Source organism: Mustela erminea, chromosome 10 (genome assembly GCF_009829155.1).
Source record: "Mustela erminea isolate mMusErm1 chromosome 10, mMusErm1.Pri, whole genome shotgun sequence".
Classification (NCBI taxonomy): Eukaryota; Metazoa; Chordata; class Mammalia; order Carnivora; family Mustelidae; genus Mustela; species Mustela erminea.
Window position 1 is genome coordinate 53,844,821 of NC_045623.1, and position 19,906 is coordinate 53,864,726.

Genomic DNA, 19,906 nt, shown 5'->3' on the forward strand with positions numbered 1-19,906 from the left:
AACTTAGGCTTGATAGAGCAGGACTCTCTTAAAAGTCCCACCCTCCTTTTCTCCTAGAAAAGTTTAAATAGAAACGTACCCTCACAAAGAGACAACAAACACTGCGACTGAATATGTGTACCATCTAAATCAAATAAGGTCTCTTTCAGGCTTTTGAAATGCAAAATGCGGGCTTGCTTTCACATTTATTTATTTATTTATTTATTCCACAAAAGTTTAGGAAGGACCCACTAGAGCTAGAATTTTGTTAGGAACCAGGGGGGGGTTGGGGAGGATGGGTACAGAGATGAATAAAACTGGGTCCCTATCCCCCAGGAGTTTACAGCTTTGTGGTGGAGACAAACGTGTATACACAAGTCCTCACAATAGGAGCTAAGAATGTAAACACCGGAGTTGGAGGGGTTGGGTTCAAGGAAATATTGCATGGGGGCGATTTGGAAAATTAGAAAGGTTCTTTAGACAACGTGGTTTTTAAATGAAGTTTAAAACTCCGATGGAGTTATATATATGTGTGTGTGTATGTGAAAATATATATATATATATATATATATATATATATATATATATATATATATATATTTTTTTTTTTTTTTTTTTTAAAGAGCCAGGGTCAAGGCTCTGGAAACCCATGCGATGGGGGATAATGTGGTAATGAACAGTGGTCTGATTTGGCTGGAGCACAGGGCTCCTTCTCGGGTGCAGTTGAGGGATTTAGCTGGGTGTATGCTAAATAACTGAGGTTGGGATCAAGTCAAAAGAAGCGGAAGACTTCAGTCTGCATCTCTGTGCTTTGACTTAAGCATCTTTGGGTCCCTTTAAAAAATTCTCCTCCTCTTTCCTAAAGAGAGTTCTAGCAGTTTCGGGTGGGGCCCATTTCCTAAAGTCAACGCAGAAGTTAAAGGTCTGCAAAGCTGTCCGTGGGTGATTTAAATCTCGCACCAGAAAAGGAAACGTGTGAGAGGCGGGGTGGGAGGAACGCACTTAACAACAACATCAACCCCCACACGACACCAGCCCCGGGCGGGACAGACCGCCAGCCAGACCCTAGAGCGGGACGCCAGCACCCTCCGGAGCTCGAAGCCCAGCACTGGCGGGCAACGGGGAGAGGAAGAGAGGGAGGGAGGGAGGGAGGGAGGAAGCGCGAGAGGGAGGGAGGAAGAAAGGGAGGGAGGGAGGCGGCGTCATGTGATCCGCTTCCCTGCTCCTTTAAGCGTCCACAGGCGGCGGAGCGGCCACAATCACAGCTCCGGGCATTGGGGGAGCCCGAGCCGGCTGCGCCTGGGGAATCCGTGCGGGCGCCTTGCGTCCCGGTCCCATCCTCGCCGCGCTCCCACACCCCTGAAGTTTTGCAGCGCCCAGAAAGGAGGCGAGGAAGGGGGGAGCGTGAGAGGAGAGAGGGCAAAAAGCACACCCTAAAACATTTCAAGGAGGAAAGAAAAAAGGGGGCGCAAAAATGGCTGGGGCAATTATAGAAAACATGAGCACCAAGAAGCTGTGCATTGTTGGTGGGATTCTGCTCGTGTTCCAAATCATCGCCTTTCTGGTGGGAGGCTTGATTGGTAAGTGCGAGAGCTGCAAACTTTTCCCCCTTTCTGTCTTTTCGGGCCCCTTCCCTCTTTGCCTCTCGGGCTACTTGTTACAGTATCACTGCCTTGCTTCTATGATCTAATTAGTCCGGCTATTGTGCTTAAGAAAGCAGAGCTCCATGGGGCTCCGTGGGGCACAATCCAGTCTAGTGGCTAAGAGAAAAGGAGGGGAAAAAGTTTTGGCCTAGTTTCAGTATCCACTTGAAAGGAAGGAGGGGGGTGGCGGGGGTGGGAATCTTAAGCATGGCGACGGATCGCGCGAGGAAGCGCTGGGTTGCAAAGTTGATTGCTGCTCCCCCCGCATTTTCCCGCGTTCCCCCCTTTTCCTCTCCGTTCCCTCCCAATCAGCTCCCGGAGGGCAACGTAATCGACTTTATTGGGAACAACAGAAGAGTCAGGGAATTGCGCCCGGCGCTAACCCGGGAGCCCGGCTACGGGGCTGTGATCATTGCGGGTATAAAAGCATTTGGTCGTCTCGGCTAGGGGGTGAGAGTTTGCGTTTAGGGTCCCGACCTTCCCGCCGGCTGCTTCCTTGCCTTGCCGCACCCCCCACCCGCCCGTCGCGGCCGCGGACGGGTCTGAGAGGTGGGCCCGGAGGCGGGATGCGGTAGCGTGCGGTGGGAGAAAGTCCTTGGCTGGCGCTGCGGGTAGTTGGAGAGGCAGGAGGGGAAAAGCGTATGCGAAAGGTGTTGCTCTTGGCCCCCTGCCCTCTCGCGAGTCTCCCCTCCCCCACCTCTCAGAACCCCGGGAGTCGGTGATTCTGAAGCGCCCCCCTCCCCGGGTCGTCCCCGGGCGCCTAGCAGAGCGGCTCCCCGCAGGTGACAGCTCCCCGGCCCCCGGCGGCGACGGCGCCTCTCCCGGCGAGCACCTCCGGGACCTCTGGGAGCCAAACAGGCTTCCGGGTGAAAAAGATGGTCTCACGGATCTTCCACTCGTAAAAACTCCTGCTTGCTGTCTCTCCATCTCTATCCATCCTCTAGCCTGGCCGCACACTCGCGTTCCCTTACCCCTCGAGATTTAGGACATCCCGGCACAAACTTCAGCGCCAACTTCGCGACGGGCGCGGATGGGTGCTTTTGCTTTCTTCGCGGATCGGTGAAACTTTGCGGAGTGGAGAGTCCACGGAGGGGTTTTCTCTGCCTGTCCCTTTGCGAGAGTCCGCGCGGCGCGGGCGTGAGAGCTGCACAGGCTTGGGCACCTCGAGCCCTGTGTGTGGCGTTTCGTCTCCAGACTTGGGTTTGATGGGAACAAATTAAAGGGAGTCTGGTTCTGTAAATCACTGTTAACATCCAAGCTAATTGTTTTAAACAAAGGAGAGTGGGTGAAGCTTCACCGAGGCAGAAATTTCTGAAGGAGATCATGCCTTTCTCTCTGTGTATGTATCTACAAAGTAGAAAGGGGTTCAGAGTTTTCCATGCTCATATTCTCAATTTGGGCCACACAGCTTAATCTTTTATTCCTGGAACGCTCACCACTCAAACACATAAGCACGCGCGCGAGCGCGCGCGCGCACACACACACACACACACACACACACACACAACGGGGTTTGGCTTTCCTGTTAGGAGCTCCTGTTTGGCTACGTGCAATCTCCATGTTTCCCTGTATTGGATTTTTCTAGGCTTCTAATACATTCTGTGCTGAGACCTGAAGGCAGCCTTCCCTGTGCCCTCACAGTGATTATGCAGCGGTTACAATTACACCTCTTGTCTCCCTCGATGAGCAGTTGCAGTTAGATGCCATTGGATCTTGTGTGATTTCAGTGGCAGACCATAATTAAAATTTCTTGCACCTTGTGCTTTCAGAATTAAATTGGCCTATTATCCCTGTCTGACCTTCATCCTCTTTGAGGTTTTGCACAAGCAGCGAACCATTACACATAGTTCCCTGGTGTTTGTTGGTGTGTGTTTCTTTTTCTTTTCCTAAGAAGCTGATCTCCTAGCCTTGAAGAGCCCATTATCCACTGTTGTAGGTTTCTTAGGGCACTTCTTGAACTAATATAATTTCTAGCATCTTGGTACTGTGGAGAAAGGTGCAAGAGCGCTGGTGTGTAGCTGCTGGATATTAGAGTTGCCGTAGGATCACAGCAGTTGTATGTTCAAAGGGGGTTGTCTGGAGCAAGTGGTGCCAAAGGTTGTTTTTCCCAGAGATTTTTGTCTGGTGACGGTACGTGATAACCATCTCAAAAAGTTTGTGATATTTCCTATAACTAGATTCTTCTCAGTAGGTAAACTGCTTTAGTTCCAACTTCCTTGAAAAAAAAAAATCTACATGTAACACTTCTTGGGGGAAATTGTGTAAGTTGACTGCTTAGCTCCCTTCCTTCCCCAATTGCCAAGGCTGTGTCCCCACTCTGGCCACTTGCCAGAAGACTATAAAGATCAGATCTAGTTCACTTTAAATACTGAATAGTGACTTAGCCTTTATCTCAACCATTTAGAGGTGTTTTGTTTTTTGTTTGTTGTTTGTTTGATTTTTCTGTTAAATCTACGGTACAAGACCCAAATACGGGGGGGGGGGGGGGGGGGGGGGGGGGAATACCAACAAAAGGTAAGTGGGATGTTTTTCCACCAGACTTCCCTAAAATGAAAAGTAGGTGAAACTGAGCAAAGAGTGAAACTTCACGAAAGTATAGGAGTGGAATCAATAGTTGAAGAAGCAGTTTGTAGGCTGGAAAGTTGAAGTCAAGTTCAGAAACGTCCTCGTCCACTCTTTCCAATGAGAAGAGAACACCTTTACTGCTCAATTCCCCTGATAAGTGTGAAGTCAGGTGTGGGGTTGGGGGCAGTCAGGTGTCTTTTCAGTGCACCTGCAGAGGCTGAGTGAGAAAATGAAATCTTCACTTTGAATTGGCCATAGTATGTTACTTTTTTTTTTTTTTTTTGGGACGCTTCTTTTTGATCTCTGTTATCCCCCACCCATTGAAGAAAACATGGCAACCTAGGAAGAGGAGAACCTGTAATGGCAAAGCTCCTGATTGTAAGAGTATAAGTAGCCCATACACATATATACAAAACACAGCTACCAACCACCCCTCCCAAACAATCATGACAAACCACGCATTCCAAATTGACCAGGCAATCAGTTAACCAACAAGTTTCATTTTCCTCATTGTAGAGTTTTAGATGATGATTAGACTGGTATTTGGTTGGAGCCTTCTAGAATTGATGGGGAAAATTTAAACATTAGATAAAAAGCAAATAGGAGGGATTGGTTTTTCATGTAGCCAGCTTAAATATTTCCCTATCCTAGTGGCCTTCTTAGAACCAAGTTTTTTTTTTCTTGTTTTCTGCTTGTTTTGGTTGTTAGTTTTTCTTGTGCCGATGTCTCTAGTCTGCAGACCTTTAATGATATTTTGTAAAAAGACTCTAGAAAGCAGTATCTTATATGGTAGAATTTGGGGTATTCAAAAATTCACTGAACTATGCCATGCCTCTGTAAAAACTTTGAGCCATTATAAAATCATGCATCTGATTGTTTTCTTATGTGTTGAGAAGGGTTCTTAAGTGGCTGGCTTCTTTAGTATTTAGAATATATTTAAACATTCAAGAACCCTTAAAGGAAGAGAAAATATTTTAAAGATGTAGCCTAATCTTTATCCTCCTTAAAAATAAGCCTGCAGAAAATGTAAAAAAATAATTTCCCTTTGATTTCATGTTTGGTAATTTAATTTAGGGAGCAGCAGCTACAGGGGTGGTAAAAGAGGGGCAGGGAAGGAGATCATGTGCCCTGAAACAAGAGTGCAACCTACTAAGAATCATGAACTTGAATCCCTGGTCCATTATGTGCAATTTGCTCAGCTTCAAATTAGTCATGTCTGGGGGATATAATGGTTGAAAAAGCAGGTCACTGTTCCCACCTGTTCTAAAACTGTGAAAAGTATGAAGATCAGAAGTGAATGAATAAAAAATGATTGCATTGTTTTAAGCATACCGTAAATGAGACTATCCCAAACTTAAAACTCTGAATAAATATCTTGAGAGAGGGTTGTGTTCTTTCAAAAGCTTACCATGAGTAACCTTCTTTGTTTTTTAATGCTGAGAATATTTTATACACACACACACACACACACACACACACATATAGAAACATATAAAATCAGTTTTCTCAATTTTTACATGGACTTATTTACTGCTTTTCAGTTATATAGTCCATATTATTGTGCTGTTATTATTTAAATGGGAACTATTGATAACCTTGATTGTGGTCCATTTATGTGAATTTTTGTTTCTGCTACTGTTGTTTATTTGGAAGCTGCACGATTTTAAGAAATTAAGTAAAATTAGAATTATGCAGAGTATGTAAAGGTTTACTTCTCAGTACGTTAGATTTTAAGCTTATTGTGGTATATATTATATTTCAGCATGTATTGATAATGTAATGCCTGTAATCCTACAGTGTTTGGGTAGCTGGTGAGAATCTCAAAAGAACTAATTAGTTGGCTTTTGGTTGATATTATTCCACTTTTTCCCCCCTGTATTTTATTCTCCTTTTGCAGAATTTCACACCTGACTAAACCATGTCATTTTTTTTCTCTTTGTTAAACAACTGGAGTATCTAACCGGGTTTGTAGGAGTACTGTGCAATCTCAAAAATTCTTCTGTAAAAAGGTGGGAAATTTAGTGGAAATTACGTTATTGACTTAAAAAATTAATTACTTGGTTATTGCAACAAAATTATTCTTGTTGTAATAATTTCTAATCATGCTTTCAGCTAATCTTTCTGTACAGCCTGTCTAGCCTTCTATTGGAACTTTGCCTTTTCCTCATTCAAAGTGAGAATCATTTCCTTGAGATAATCATGTCATGTATGGCTTTGTAAGGTTTTTAGATCTCCTGCCTGGATTCAGATCTAGACTCTAAGCCTTTCCTAGCTAGTTGACATTTTGCAATAACTTGGCCTTTAAATTTTTTAAAAAATTCATACAGACTGAAGAAAGATTCTTACCTTATCTCCCTCGTAAAGGTGTTTCTATGGAGACTTAGAATTTGAGATTGTATGAATGTCCTTGGCTTAGAGCTCATATGTATCACCTACCTAACATTGCGGAATATTGATTAGAGCCTGCTGTGTGCCCAGGATAGGGTTGCAGTGCCAGCTGGGAGTTAGGAAAGAGGGGACTTGAAGCCTGAGTAACCTAGGAGAGCCAGAGGTTGAAAAGAGTGCTTCTTAATCCAAGTTCACCAGTAAAAGATTTCCTATGATGAAGTGTCTAGCATCAAGATAATTCTCACTTATTTACTGAGAACATGTGAAATGAGAAGCCCTGTTAATTATACTGTCAAATTAATTGTATTAATATTTCATTTTGAAATAAATGTACTACTAAAATAATGTAGCAAATGTTTAGCATGTTAGTTAAATATGCCAGACCTTTCCCAATTTAATCCATGCAAAGCCTTACCAGATTGGTAGCACTGTACCTGTTTTGCGTGTAAGTAAACTGAGATTACCCAGTGATTCAAGATTATCCAGCCAGTTAGGGTCAAAGTTCTGAGTGGACTCCAGTCCATCTGACATCAGAGCCACAGTCCTCAACCATCAGGTTATCCTGCCCCCATCTCCCAAAGCCTTGACTTTTAAGATTGAATAAATGTGGTTTAAATCCAGAAGGAGAGGATGAGTAACACTATAAATGGAGCTGCTTTCTCATTTTAATCATTAGGTAACCCATCAAATGGGAGGAAAAAAATCCAGTACGATGATAAATGGAGTTGAACTTTACATAACAGCAGTGCCTGGCCAAGGCACCTTTTGAGGACACCTTTTGAGAAGTCTGCATATGCCCATCTGACCAATTTCTTACAGGTTCAAACTCGTTCCTATAATGGTCTGAATCATCTAGTTGGCTGAGCAGCTAAGTTCATTATCCATAAAAGCATTTGAGTTCTACTTTAAGGAAGATTACTCGATTTTATTTTCTCAAGTTAGTGTTTTAACGTATTTTTGCAGTTACATACATCAGGACTTCTCCAAAGGAAGAAAAGGAATCAACCCCTTGGAGAGGCTTATAGAGGGTGTGGATTGGCAGGTTAGAGCAATGGAAAGAAGAAACTTTTACTTGAAGTTGACAATTCTCTTCTCCAAAGGAAATTTCTGTTTGTATACACACCCATACCTAATAATGAGAGCATCTCAAAGAAGAGACTTTTTTTTTTTTATAAAGATTTTATTTATTTATTTGACAGAGAGAAATCACAAGTAGACGGAGAGGCAGGCAGAGAGAGAGAGGGAAGCAGGCTTTCTGCTGAGCAGAGAGCCCGATGCGGGACTCGATCCCAGGACCCCGAGATCATGACCTGAGCCGAAGGCAGCGGCTTAACCCACTGAGCCACCCAGGCGCCCTCAAAGAAGAGACTTTCATGCTGATTCCACGAATAGGTACATTTTGTTCTGTGGAAAAAATGCTGATAGACTTTGTCTATTCAGGGATTGACAGCTCTCAATTTTGATAGAGACTCTTAAGAAATGATGGGAGACAGGGACCATCAAAACGTGGATTGATATGTCTGTTTCACTTATGTCTTGTGTCTTCTCTGAGGAGTAGTAAGGGTGGCGTAATAGAATAGACAGATGTGCCCAATATGGACATTTCTGAGAGAAGATTCTGAATGGGGAGGAGGATGGGGGTGAAGGGGAGCTTGAGGCATTGTTGATTTCAGACTTGATGATGAAATGTGTTGCAATTCCCATTTTCATCATAGGGCTAACTTAAAAGGATTGCTAAACACCAGAAAAGAGCAACTTGTGTTTTAGAATACAAAAATACTTAGGTTCAACTCTTTGCTTTTTACTACCACCTCTTCTCCCCTGCTTCTACCATGTTCCTCCTCTCATTAAATTTTATAGGGGAGCAAAAGCAATAATCAGATTGTCCTCAGACCAGTAGTGAGGGATTTGGTTAATTATGATTTGTTGCTTCGTGAGGATTTATTGAGTGGCTTTGGAAAGTATTTTACATGTACTGATTCAGAACTGTCTTAATGACCTAGAGAAGCAGGTGCCTTCTCCAGATCTCAGATGCATCAGATGCTTATTTAAGGAACTTTCCAGAGGGGACAGAGACAGTAGATGAGAGGGCAGGTGCTCAAGCCGCATGAACCTTGACCAAATCCTAAGTCATGTTCTTATGTCTAACGCCACTCTCCGGTTGTTCCCTCAGTTTCTATAGGAAACAAGGTGTTGAGTGTGATAAAATTGATTCTACACAGATTCCGTAAAAGATAGAAGCTTAGTCTCCTCCTTTTCTGTTTCTACCTCTTTCCCAAACCACATACTCAGATCACTGCATGGGTACTAATCATTGCCCTATTACTTCCTAAACAGATGATCCCAGTTTTGAATACAGCAGCCATTGTCCATGTTGACCAGTGCTTGCAGACCATGCTGGAGAGGGCCAGACCTGAGAAAATAACTCCCCGCTCCCTCCAAAAAGAAATTCTTGCACACAGCAAAGAGGAACTGAGTTGTCATTGAAAATGTGTCAAAACAACCAAACTTCTGAATGCCCTGAATGATTCCTGGATTTAGCATACAGAATGGATCCTGCATATGCTATTGAATACAGGAGAGGGGAATGTGGGTGTGGGGAAGAAAGCCCCAAGAGAGCCCAAGAAAGCCCTCTATAGACCTAGGAGGCTATCTCTTTGGGACATAGCGTGTACTTGGACTTCTAAAACCTATAACCGATACCATCCACTTCCTCCAAATTGAACTAGTATTTCCATCCCTGTGCTTTTTAAAATTCTGGGCCTTCAAGGGCAATTTTCTGCTCCCTCTTTTTCCTTCCTATTCCATTCTCTTAATATTTCCAGTAAAGAGGTGTTCTTTCTTCACTAGCCCCTAGGAATTATAGGGCCTTCTTAAATTCCTTAATTCCCTGGGTTAACTCAGAGGCTTGATCCACAAATAGACATTTCCAAGAGAGCAGAGGTAATTGAAAGAAGAGGCCAAGTTATGACATTTGTTTTGGCAAGGCGTTATGATTTTTCGTTAGAAAGAAAGTAATGTATCTGTAAATGATTGGCTCAGTTTTTTTGCAAAGCCCAGATTCATAAGGCCAGCTAAGCTCATGAGACCGGGGGTGGGGGGGCCGTTAACTGCTCCCTTAGTCCTGGCTGAGCCCCTGCCAAAGAGAGAGCTCCTGATCTCAAGGCAGCATCACACGGTGGAGGGAGACCAGGCTCGGGCTCTGCAGACTGCCTGTGGTCTCAGTGATCTCAAGTCACAAGAGCTTCTTGGCTTCCCCGTCGACTGTGATGTGGGACAGAGCCTTCCTACATCATGGATGAGGGCAGTGAGGGACCACCCTCTCCAAGACATGGCACTCATTGGGCCGTCTCACTGAACCTGGCCCACCAATGATGAGATTCCCAGAGGACTTTACACTGAAGCCATCTGCTTAACACCATATCCATCTCTCCTACTTTTAAAAATTCTGTTCCTCTGTCTTTCTAGATCTGGGGCGACTTAACTATGACATTGTTTATTTTGGTTTGTTTGTTTTTTTTTAACTTTCTATTTATTTATTTGAGAGAGAGCAAGAGTGAGAATGAGAGAGCACAGAGGGAGAAGCAGACTCCCGACTGAGCAGGGAGCCTGGTATGGGGCTCAATCTCAGGACCCCAAGATAATGACCTGAGCTGGAGGGGGATGCTTAACAGACGGAGTCACCCAGGCATTTTCTATTCTTTGTCTTCCTTGAATTACTACCACTTTGTCAAATACCTCCAGATTCAGGAGGTATGGGAATCATCCAAAATATATCTGATTTTGGTTTGAGAGTGCACAGAGAGATTTATCCTGCTTTCTAACATTAATTGCCATGTTATCGCCAAATGTCTCATAATGAGCCTTCCCCAAATGGTAGATGTTAATATTGTTACCAGTTTTTAGTAAATAAGAATGCAAGTCTAAATCATTGTCCTAAAGCATGCACAGTTCATACCCAGGAGAATTCCTCATGCTTATATTTGACATCTGTTCATTACTTTTGCTTTATGCACAATTAAAAAAATATATTAAGTAATTTCTGTACTCAATATGGGGCTTAAACTCACAACCCTGAGGTCAAGAGTCACATGCTTCCCCCACCCCCAACCACTAAGGGAGCCAGGCACCCCTGCTTTATACACAATTTTAATGGAGCTTGGGTATGCCATTTTCTAAGTCTACAACAGTTGAGATGATCTGTTACCAAAATTCACTGGCAGTAGAGAGATGTTGGAGTATAGTAGGTAACATGAGGACAAAGGAAGAACGCCCAGGATTTTGGAGTCTCCCAGACAGAGGCGAGTCATTTCACATCTCAGTAAGCCCCCCTTGGTGGCCTCCTTACATTATAGGCCAGTATGACAACTGTCTGCTCTAAAGCTATGGGTCTTCTCACTTGCCATGAGTGCCTTTGTATACTTAATATTCTTTAAGATTTTATTTATTGATTTTTGTGAGACAGCACAAGAGTGTGCACAAGTGGGGGAGAGGGGCAGAGGGAGAAGCAGACTCGCCCCTGAGCAGGGAGCCTGATGTGGGGCTCGATCCCAGGACTCTGGGGGCATGACCTGAGCCGAAGGCGGACGCTTAACTGACTGAGCCACCCAGGTGCCCTGTATACTTAATATTTTTAGCAGGGGAATTACATACAGTGTTAAGCTCTTCTGTTTGGATTTCAGAGAACACCACAGCATTTTAAAACAACAACTAAATCCTCCTCGCTTACCTGCTGAGTGTGGTACATGCCCTTCCTCCTGCTTGAGAAGATATAAATTTAAAACTTCAATAAAAACAAACAAACAAACAAACAAAAAACCCCACAACTGTGGTTCTTACTAATCCAACCAAATTACTATCCTTGTGTTTAGTTAGGACTTAATCAGTCTTAGGCTTCCTTGTCTAAAATTCTGTGACTAACTTTTCTGCTTTCAGGGAATGTCTGGTAGCAAGCATAATTCTGAAGTCATAGTGAGTCTGGGGGAAGTGACATGCCCTATATTTTTTTGGCCTGTTTTGCATACAAAAGAGACAACAAAATTGCTCATTCTTTATCTCTGCCACCTCTTTACTCTGAAGGTAATTGCAAGCAGAGAATTCAAATTGCCAAAACAGAGCTTAAAATGTTGAGAGCTCCATGCCATTTTGACTGCCATGCATATTCTTGTAATTCCAGAGGTATAAGCATTATATTGTAAATTCTGCCTCCTCTGCCTTTTTGTTGAAAGTAAGCAGAGTCACAAAGCACTATTTTTTCTGCATCCTCTGATTTAGCGGGAATGAATAAGGACTTTTTTATTGAGGTTTAATTAACATATCACATTAGTTTCAGGTGTATAGCATAGTGATTTGATATTTGTATATCCTGTGAAATGATCACCACAATAGGTCTAGTTACCATCTGTCACCTTACAGAGTTACAAAGTAGTTTTTTCTTATGAGGAGAATATTTAAGATTTAGTCTTTCAACAGCTTTCAACTGTGCAATATAATATTATTGACTATAGTCACCATGCTGTAAACTAATTATATCCCTAGGCATTATTTACTTTATAACTGGAAGTTTGTATGTCTTGACCTCCTTTGCCAATTTTGCCTAACCCCAGACCGTGTTCCCCTCTGTTCACTACCAATCTGTTCTCTGTTTTGTTTCTCTCTCTTAGTTTTGTTTTGTTTGTTCAATTTTTTTTTTTTTAGATTTAGATATAAGTGAAATTGTATGGTATTTGTCTTTGATTTATTTCACTTAGTGTAATATATTCATGGTCCATCTTTGTTGCGAATGGTAAGACCTCACACTCTTACGGCTCAGTAGTATTCCATTGTATATATGCACTGTATACACATATACACCATCTTTTTTATCCACACATCTGTCATTGGACACTTAGGATATTTCCATAGCTTGTCTATTATAAATAATGCTGCAGTGACTATGGGGATGCATATATATATATATATATATTTTTTTTTTTTTGAATTAGCATTTTCATTTTCTTTGGATAAATGCTCAAAAGTGGAATTGCTGAATCATATGGTCATTCTATTTTTAATATTCTGAGGAACGTTCATAGGCCCTGTTTCCATAGTAGTTGCACTAACTTACATTCCAGCTGTACACCAGGGTTCCTTTTACTTCACATTTTTGCCAACACTTGTTATTTCTTGTCTTTTTGATACTAGCCATTCTAACAGGGGTGAGGTGACATCTCACTGTGGTTTTGATTTGCATTTCCATGGTGATTAGTAATGTTGAATATCTTTTCCTGTGTCTGTTAGCCATCTGTAGGTCTTCTTTGGAAAAATGTCTATTCAGATTCTCAGCCCATTTTTAAATTAGATTATTTGTTTTTGTTGTTGTTGTTAATGGGCTATGTGAGGTTTTTGTTTTGTTTGTTTGTTTAGCTTTCTAAAGTAGTCTCTGAACCCAACATGGGCTCAAACTCATGACTTTGAGATCAAGAGTTGCATGCTTTAATGCTCTACTGACTGAGCCAGCCAGGCACGTGAAGTTCTTTATGTATCTTGAATATTAGCCTCTTTTGGGCTATCTGTTTTGCAAATATTTTCTCCACTCAGTAGATTTTCTTTTCATTTTGTTGATGGTTTCATTTGTTGCACAGAAGCTTTTTAGTCTGATGTAGCCCTCCTTATTTATTTTTGCTTTTGTTGCCCTTGCCTTTGAAGTCAGATCCAAAAAATCTTCGCCAAGACCAATGTCAGGGAGCCCATCAACTATGTTTTCTTCTTATGGTTTTAGGTCTTACATTCAAGTCTTTAATCCATTTTGAGTTCACTTTTGTGCATGGTGTAAGGTAGTAATCTAATTTCGTTCTTTTGCATGTAGCTGTCCAGTTTTCCCATTTATTGAAGAGACTGTCCTTTCCCCATCATATATTCTTGTCTCAAACCTCGACTTTCAAGTCTCTGTTTAACATGCTTGTCTTTAGGTGATCACAGCCAAAACCTGGGTTCCAAATTTTATTAAATCCAGCCCTTTCTCAAGGCAAATCAAGTCCTTCTGAGGCCCTGTTCTTTTTATTCTGGGTTTTTATAGATTTTATCTGCTCTCATTTAGGTTGTAACTTGCCCTGAGAATGGAATGCCTTAAATGTGGAAAAGACACGTCCCCTCACATTCTTTCTTTTCTCTGTTCTGTTGAGCCAGTTCTGGCTTGTGTGAAATGGGCTCCAACTTGAGCCCCAGCATGCCTGGGTAAGGGAAGTTGTAGATAAGATTTTTACTGAGGCTGTGAAAAGACTGAACCATGGGGCCTGGCTGTCACATATAGAACACACCTCTATAAGCTTAGAAAGGATCAGCTTCTTCAGAAGTGTAAGTGGGGGATGGGGTGGGGCTCAGCTGAGACAGGAAACCCCGGGACCTTGGGCATCCTTTTAGTCACCCTTCCTCTTTATTTTACAAAGTTTGCAGGTCCCTGAGAGAACTGGTTTAAATCTCCAGCACCGTTCTCTAAACATACCGAAACAGAAAAGAGTTTTTCACTATGAGAACGTGATATTTCTCGGTAACGGTTGATGAAAGAAATAGAGTAATTTGTAGACACAAGATTTTTAAACTAAAAACACTTAAGGTCACCTTCCAATTAGCATGTTTCTTTTTTTATAGGTATCAGAAGAATCTTCCCATTTTCCTCCTCCCTAAGTCAACCACCTGTTAAAAAAAAAAAAAAAGCAGTGTGGGGGTAAAGAAAGAAAATAGAGTTTGGGAGAAGGATGAGCAATGCATTTGGGATTTGAACAAAATCAACATAAGCATATATTTGAGACGATAATGTTTCTTTGTCAGGACTTGGGAGCTCCATCTGGGGAAGTCCTCTGTCTCACGTTAGAGTAAGTCTCCTGGCTGAGCAGAACTGCTGTAGTAATTTTGAAAACTGCCTTTGATGACTTGGGCTTCTTATGGGATTCCTGGGAAATAGTCACTCTATAAGGAAGGTGTTGGTTCAGGGTTTTCCTTATGATGTTTCTGTTTTTGGTGAATGTACTGATCCTTCCCTTTAGAGTGATCAGATTTCTAACTGATGGCACGTCATTTTATGGCTGAGCTATGGGTATGATCTGGTTTGTTAGCAGATTTGCTTTGTCACTTAGACAAGCCATTTCCATGCTGTGAGCCTCAGTTTCCGCATCTAAAAATTTCTCCTGGGGTCCCTGGCTGGCTCCATTGGTAGAGCATGTAACTCTTGCTCTCAGGATTGTGAGTTCAAGCCTGAGACTGGGTGTAAAGTTTCCTTAAAATAAAACTTCCCCGGGACGCCTGGGTGGCTCAGTTGGTTGGACGGCTGCCTTCGGCTCAGGTCATGATCCCGGAGTCCCGGGATCGAGTCCCACATCGGGCTCCCAGCTCCATGGGGAGTCTGCTTCACTCTCTGACCTTCTCCTCGCTCATGCTCTCTCTCACTGTCTCTCTCAAATAAATAAATAAAATCTTTAAAAAAAAAAATAAAACTTCCCCTTCATAGGGAGTTTGTAGGTTTTTTTTTTTTTTTTTTTAAGATTTTATGTATTTATATGGCAGACAGAGATCACAAGTAGGCAGAGAGGCAGGGAGAGAGAGGGAGAGAGAGAGAGAGAAGGAAGCAGGCTCCCTGCTAAGCAGAGAGCACGATGCAGGGCTCGATCCCAGGACTCTGGGATCATGACCCGAGCCGAAGGCAGAGGCTTTAACCCACTGCGCCACCCAGGCACCCCTGTAGGGTTTAATGAACTTAACTTAGCTGTATCTGTGCATTAGATCCATCCATATATGTTAGCTATTTCCCTGGTACAAGTTGTCACTCATTAACTACTCAAGGTTTATTCTTTCGTCCGCCTCTCTTTGTCTCTTTCTTTTCTCTCTCTTTCTCTCTTTTGAGTCATCCTCTGTTTGGTTAGGCTCATGGCAGGATATTTCTGCTTCTTAGTGTATATAAAATTAGAAACCCAGAAGCCCTGCTTGATAGCCTTCCATTAGGCACAATCCATGCTAGCCAGCAATTTAGGAAGCATGTCATTTACCCATTTGGTGAATTAGAGTGATTCACTTTTTGAGGCAGTTAGTGATAGTTTTCACCAAGGTTTAATTTGAATCCTAAATTTTGTCTTTTAAAATGCTGGACCAGTTTTCACAGCTCTTTATAGCATGGATAAGCCCAGGTAGCGAGACTTTTAAATAGATACCACTCAATACGTGCACGAGGTATATTCGTTCCATCAGTGCTTGCTGCAAAATGAATCCCAGTTGTTCTGTTTTAAATTATAAAATTGAAGTCACCCATCCATTGGGAAATTTTTTGCTTCCAGATATAACGTAAATGACAAAGACCTTTGAAAGTCATACTTTTAGGAGAAAAGTGATGATCTTTTTCTTATAAAATATTAACTACTTCTGAGACATTAGCTACAATCATAATGCTATATTATAAGAATTACAAACAAAAAATAAAGATGAAAATACAATCTCTGTAAGACTGTAAGCTACGTGAGAGTAAGGAACGCTCTAATTTGCTTGTCTTTATCTTGAGTGCTTACCACAGTGCAGTGTAGCAGAGCTGCCCAGAAGTACTTAGAGAAGAAAGAATGAGACAGAGAGAGAAAGGAAGGACGAAGAGAGAAAGAAAGAGGAAGGAAGGAAGGAAGGAGCATTTTGCGTTTGGTCTTTTTACGGAGATAGCTAAAATGTTTCAACATTAAGATTTGCCCCAAAACTTGTGACATTGTATTCCAAGCTATTCTTTTATAGTTAAACGAGGAGGGGTTTCTTATTATTTGCTTGAATTTAAAATATTGTGCTACCTTCACTGTTTACATGCTTTGATATAGAGAAGTGTATAATTTTTGGATTTTGGGGAAGGGACTTTCTCCTGTTACATTTGGAGACTAAGGGCTAGAGGAGTCACAGCAAGGCAGTAAGATTGGAAGGAAGTGTCCTGACCACTAGTGGAGTATTTCATTATCCATGCCTATGGTTATGCTGATTACTGTTACGTCTGATCTACATATCTGGTCTTCACTTGGTCATAAGGGCAGAGAACTGACTGACTGCTTGGTTGATAAAGTTTGCTGGGAGGAAGGACCACACTGCTCTCTGTATTTTTCAAACTTTGAATAGTCCAATGAGAACGTTGAATGATAATGGCAATTATGTGCTCTATTGTCTTTAAGAAGTCAATGTGTTTCTTCTGTTCCGTGAAGGCTGGTTTTAGGGGCTTCTTGAAGAAGACCACGGTTTCTTTAATTTTCTATAAGCTCTTGAAGATGGGAAATGCATCTTTCAGAGTTTCCCTCCTAAGAATGTCACTGATGCGTCTGCAGCTCTTCAAAGAGATGGGTGATCTATTTATGATGTCCGATTTCGTAACTGCCCTTGACAAGAAAGCCTAACACATTCAGATAACCGCCTCTACATTCCATTGTGTTCAGCCTGCGGACTGGTGTGTGGGAATGAATTCCTGCACCTAGTCTTCCAGGTTCCTGAAGGGTATGGAAATGTGTGTGCTGTGCTCGGCGTGTGCCTGAGGGAGGAGAAGAGCTTGGGCCTGTGGACTGTGGAGTGGAGCAGGTGGAGATGGGAGGGGAGGTTTAGGAAGCAGAGGTAAACTGGGAGGGAAGGGGGTGAAAGCCAAGGAGAGAGCTACTCGGAAGCTAGACCTGGATGTCTCTTAGCTAGAAGGGGCGGGGGAATGAGGGGAGAGGGACGCAGAGCCGGCCTGAAGTAAGGGGACAAGGACGCTCTGGTGTTGGGAGAATGTAGGGTCTTGAAAGAAAGGCGGCAGGGGTCCCTCCTCAGCTGGGTCGTCATGTCATCCTGTACTCTCTCCCTCTAAAATAATGACACTTTTTTTTGGTGTATGTGTGTGTGTGTATGTGTGTGCTATGGTCCCACCCAGGACTCTAAAGACTGGGTAAAACCACCCTGGCCGTGGGACTTTGCTCTTCTAAATGTAAGCAGGAACTGTAGGGATAGAAGAACTGGAGGCACATCCCGGCCCTACCACTTGCTGGTTTTGTGACCCCAAGTAAATGACCTCATTTTAGGGCCTGAGTTTCCTTTGTCTCTCAAATAGGTAAAATGGGAGCAGTAATGTTCATCTCATGACATTTCTATGAAGATTAAATGACACAAGTGAAGACATTAAATGAGATGAGAATGTGTACAGGGCCTGGCAAATAAATGATAAGCACTTAGAATATGCGAGGTGCTGTTTTTTTGTTCGTGTTATTCTTTTAACCCAGGAGGGAGTTCCTGGGGCTAATTCACTTAGAGTCCTTTGGGAAGCTCACCCAAATTTTTCGCCTGCTGTGAACCTGGCCATACTGGTTCAGAGAGATGTAGATGCTTCTAGAGTCAGGTCGAGGTTGCCTTGTATACATTTAAAATCTAGAGATTAGGATCAGACATTTTCATTCCCTACTAATTTTTATGTTTTTGAACAAAAATACAGTGATGTTAAAGGCATTAAAAACAAGGAAAAATCCTCCTGAGATCTACCATTTTAATACAAATCCATGTTAATTTTTTTCTTTCTCTTTGTGACTGAATATTTCTTTTTTTTTTTTTAAGAAGATTTTATTTATTTATTTGACACAGAGAGAGAGGGGTAAGCAGGCTCCCCGCTGAGCAGAGAGCCTGATGTGGGGCTCGATCCCAGGACCCTAGGATCGTGACCTGAGCCGAAGACAGAAGCTTTACCCCACTGAGCCACCCACGTGCCCTGAATATTTCTAATTTTATATAAAAAAGTGGAAAAGCCTAGTTAGCAGAGGCTGAAAGGTTTATTGTTGATGCCTTCACCAGTTGAATGTTTACTTTGGAAATCCAGCAGTCAGCTCCTCCTCTCCTCCTTCTAAACTTTCCTCAAATACTTAACTCAAGATTGCTTGTTGAACCATTGAACCATGGGAAATTCATTTTCAAAATCTGCTTAATTGCTGTGAGACTTTTAATTTGTTCTGGATGATGGTGCTAATGTCTGGGAACTGGGACGGAAGCCCTCCGAAGTTGTTAATTCAATCAGCCGCTGTGCCCTTGCCATGCCTAATGAAGGAGGGGGGGCATCCAGATCCTTCTCACAAAGAGGCTGGGTCCCTCCTGACCACCGCGTCAAAGATGAATAAGAGAGGCCCCACAGTTAGGTCGAACACTGGGGGCAAATTACCAGGGTGTCGGTCCACATTATCTAAAGCCCTGGGTTGTACTTCTCAAAATAATTATGAAGTAGATTTTACATCGGACCCCAGAGTTCGAAGGCATGGATGGGTTTTGTTCACACCTGCTATTCGGCAAGATTCTTTAATCACGGAGGTTCTGTGTTGGCTCTGTCTATAATCTGTAAGATCATAAACATCACCCCCAGACCATTGATATTCCTGTTAACCACTGAAGTTTTCCATGGCGAGACTGGTGAAAGCTTGCTCTGTCCTCATGATAAATTAGCTTGTTTATTCCTCTTCTGCTTATTTCTATCCTGCTGTTGATTAGTGTAATGAAGCAGAAGTCCATTGTGTATGTTCATTGGGTAGCGATCCTCTGGCACCAAAGGGGGTAATTGAGTAGAAAGGCAGAATGCTGTTGGTGCATGGGAGAAGTTAACACCACATGAGGTCACCAGGCTTCAAGCTTTAATCAATGTGGACACAATGCAATTGAGATTTTGAAAAGGGTTTGTTTATAGTGTGAGAGTAAGGGTCAGTAGTTAATTTGAAATGCTGTAGGTGTGTTTTCCTTGAACCAAGAAGGTACAGAGCATGTGTCATAGAAGATTGTAAATATCCTCAAGGGAGGGATGTAATTGGGGTAGAGGTTTAAAAAGAAGGGCATTTAAGAACTTCAGTGTACTTATTATTGACCCATCCATGCTTTATTTAAACTTTTACCATTCTTTAAAATGGGAAAGAGACTGTAGAAGAAACACTATGTAAGTCTGTAGTATAAAGGCACAGCACTACCAAGACACAACTTTTTTGTTTGTTTGTTTGTTTTTTAAAGGAGTGATTTCCTTTGGGAAGATATTTGGAGTTCTACTAAGATACTGCTCATCCTAGGACTGTGTGCTAATTCTAAAAGAACTCTCAGTCTCGGAAGCTTCTCTCTTTAGAGATTTTTAATTGGCCATGGCTTGAATGAGAGAATATGAAAACCATTAATCCATCTACTTGTTCAGACTGCTTTCCTTTTCCACTTCAGGCTCCCATCTCTACCAGGTGTGACTGTCTGTTTTTTGAAATATCTTTGGCATTTCCCACCATTATTTAATACCTCAGTTTCAACAGCTAGAAGCACTATATTTTTATGATCCTCCTGGTCAGTTTGAAAGTAAAGACAGCCTT

The 19,906-nt window shown here is 42.3% G+C and overlaps 1 protein-coding gene across 1 annotated transcript in view; it reads left to right on the forward strand.

Annotated features, from left to right (window-relative positions):
* The first annotated feature begins 1,150 nt into the window (after positions 1-1,150).
* WLS (Wnt ligand secretion mediator) overlaps positions 1,151-19,906 on the forward strand; it is a 101,728-nt gene continuing 82,972 nt past the window's right edge. Inside the window, exon 1 of the mRNA XM_032361507.1 lies at positions 1,151-1,559. Within this exon, the coding sequence (XP_032217398.1) occupies positions 1,454-1,559 (106 nt within the window). The 5' untranslated portion in view covers positions 1,151-1,453. The remainder of the gene's footprint in view (positions 1,560-19,906) is intronic.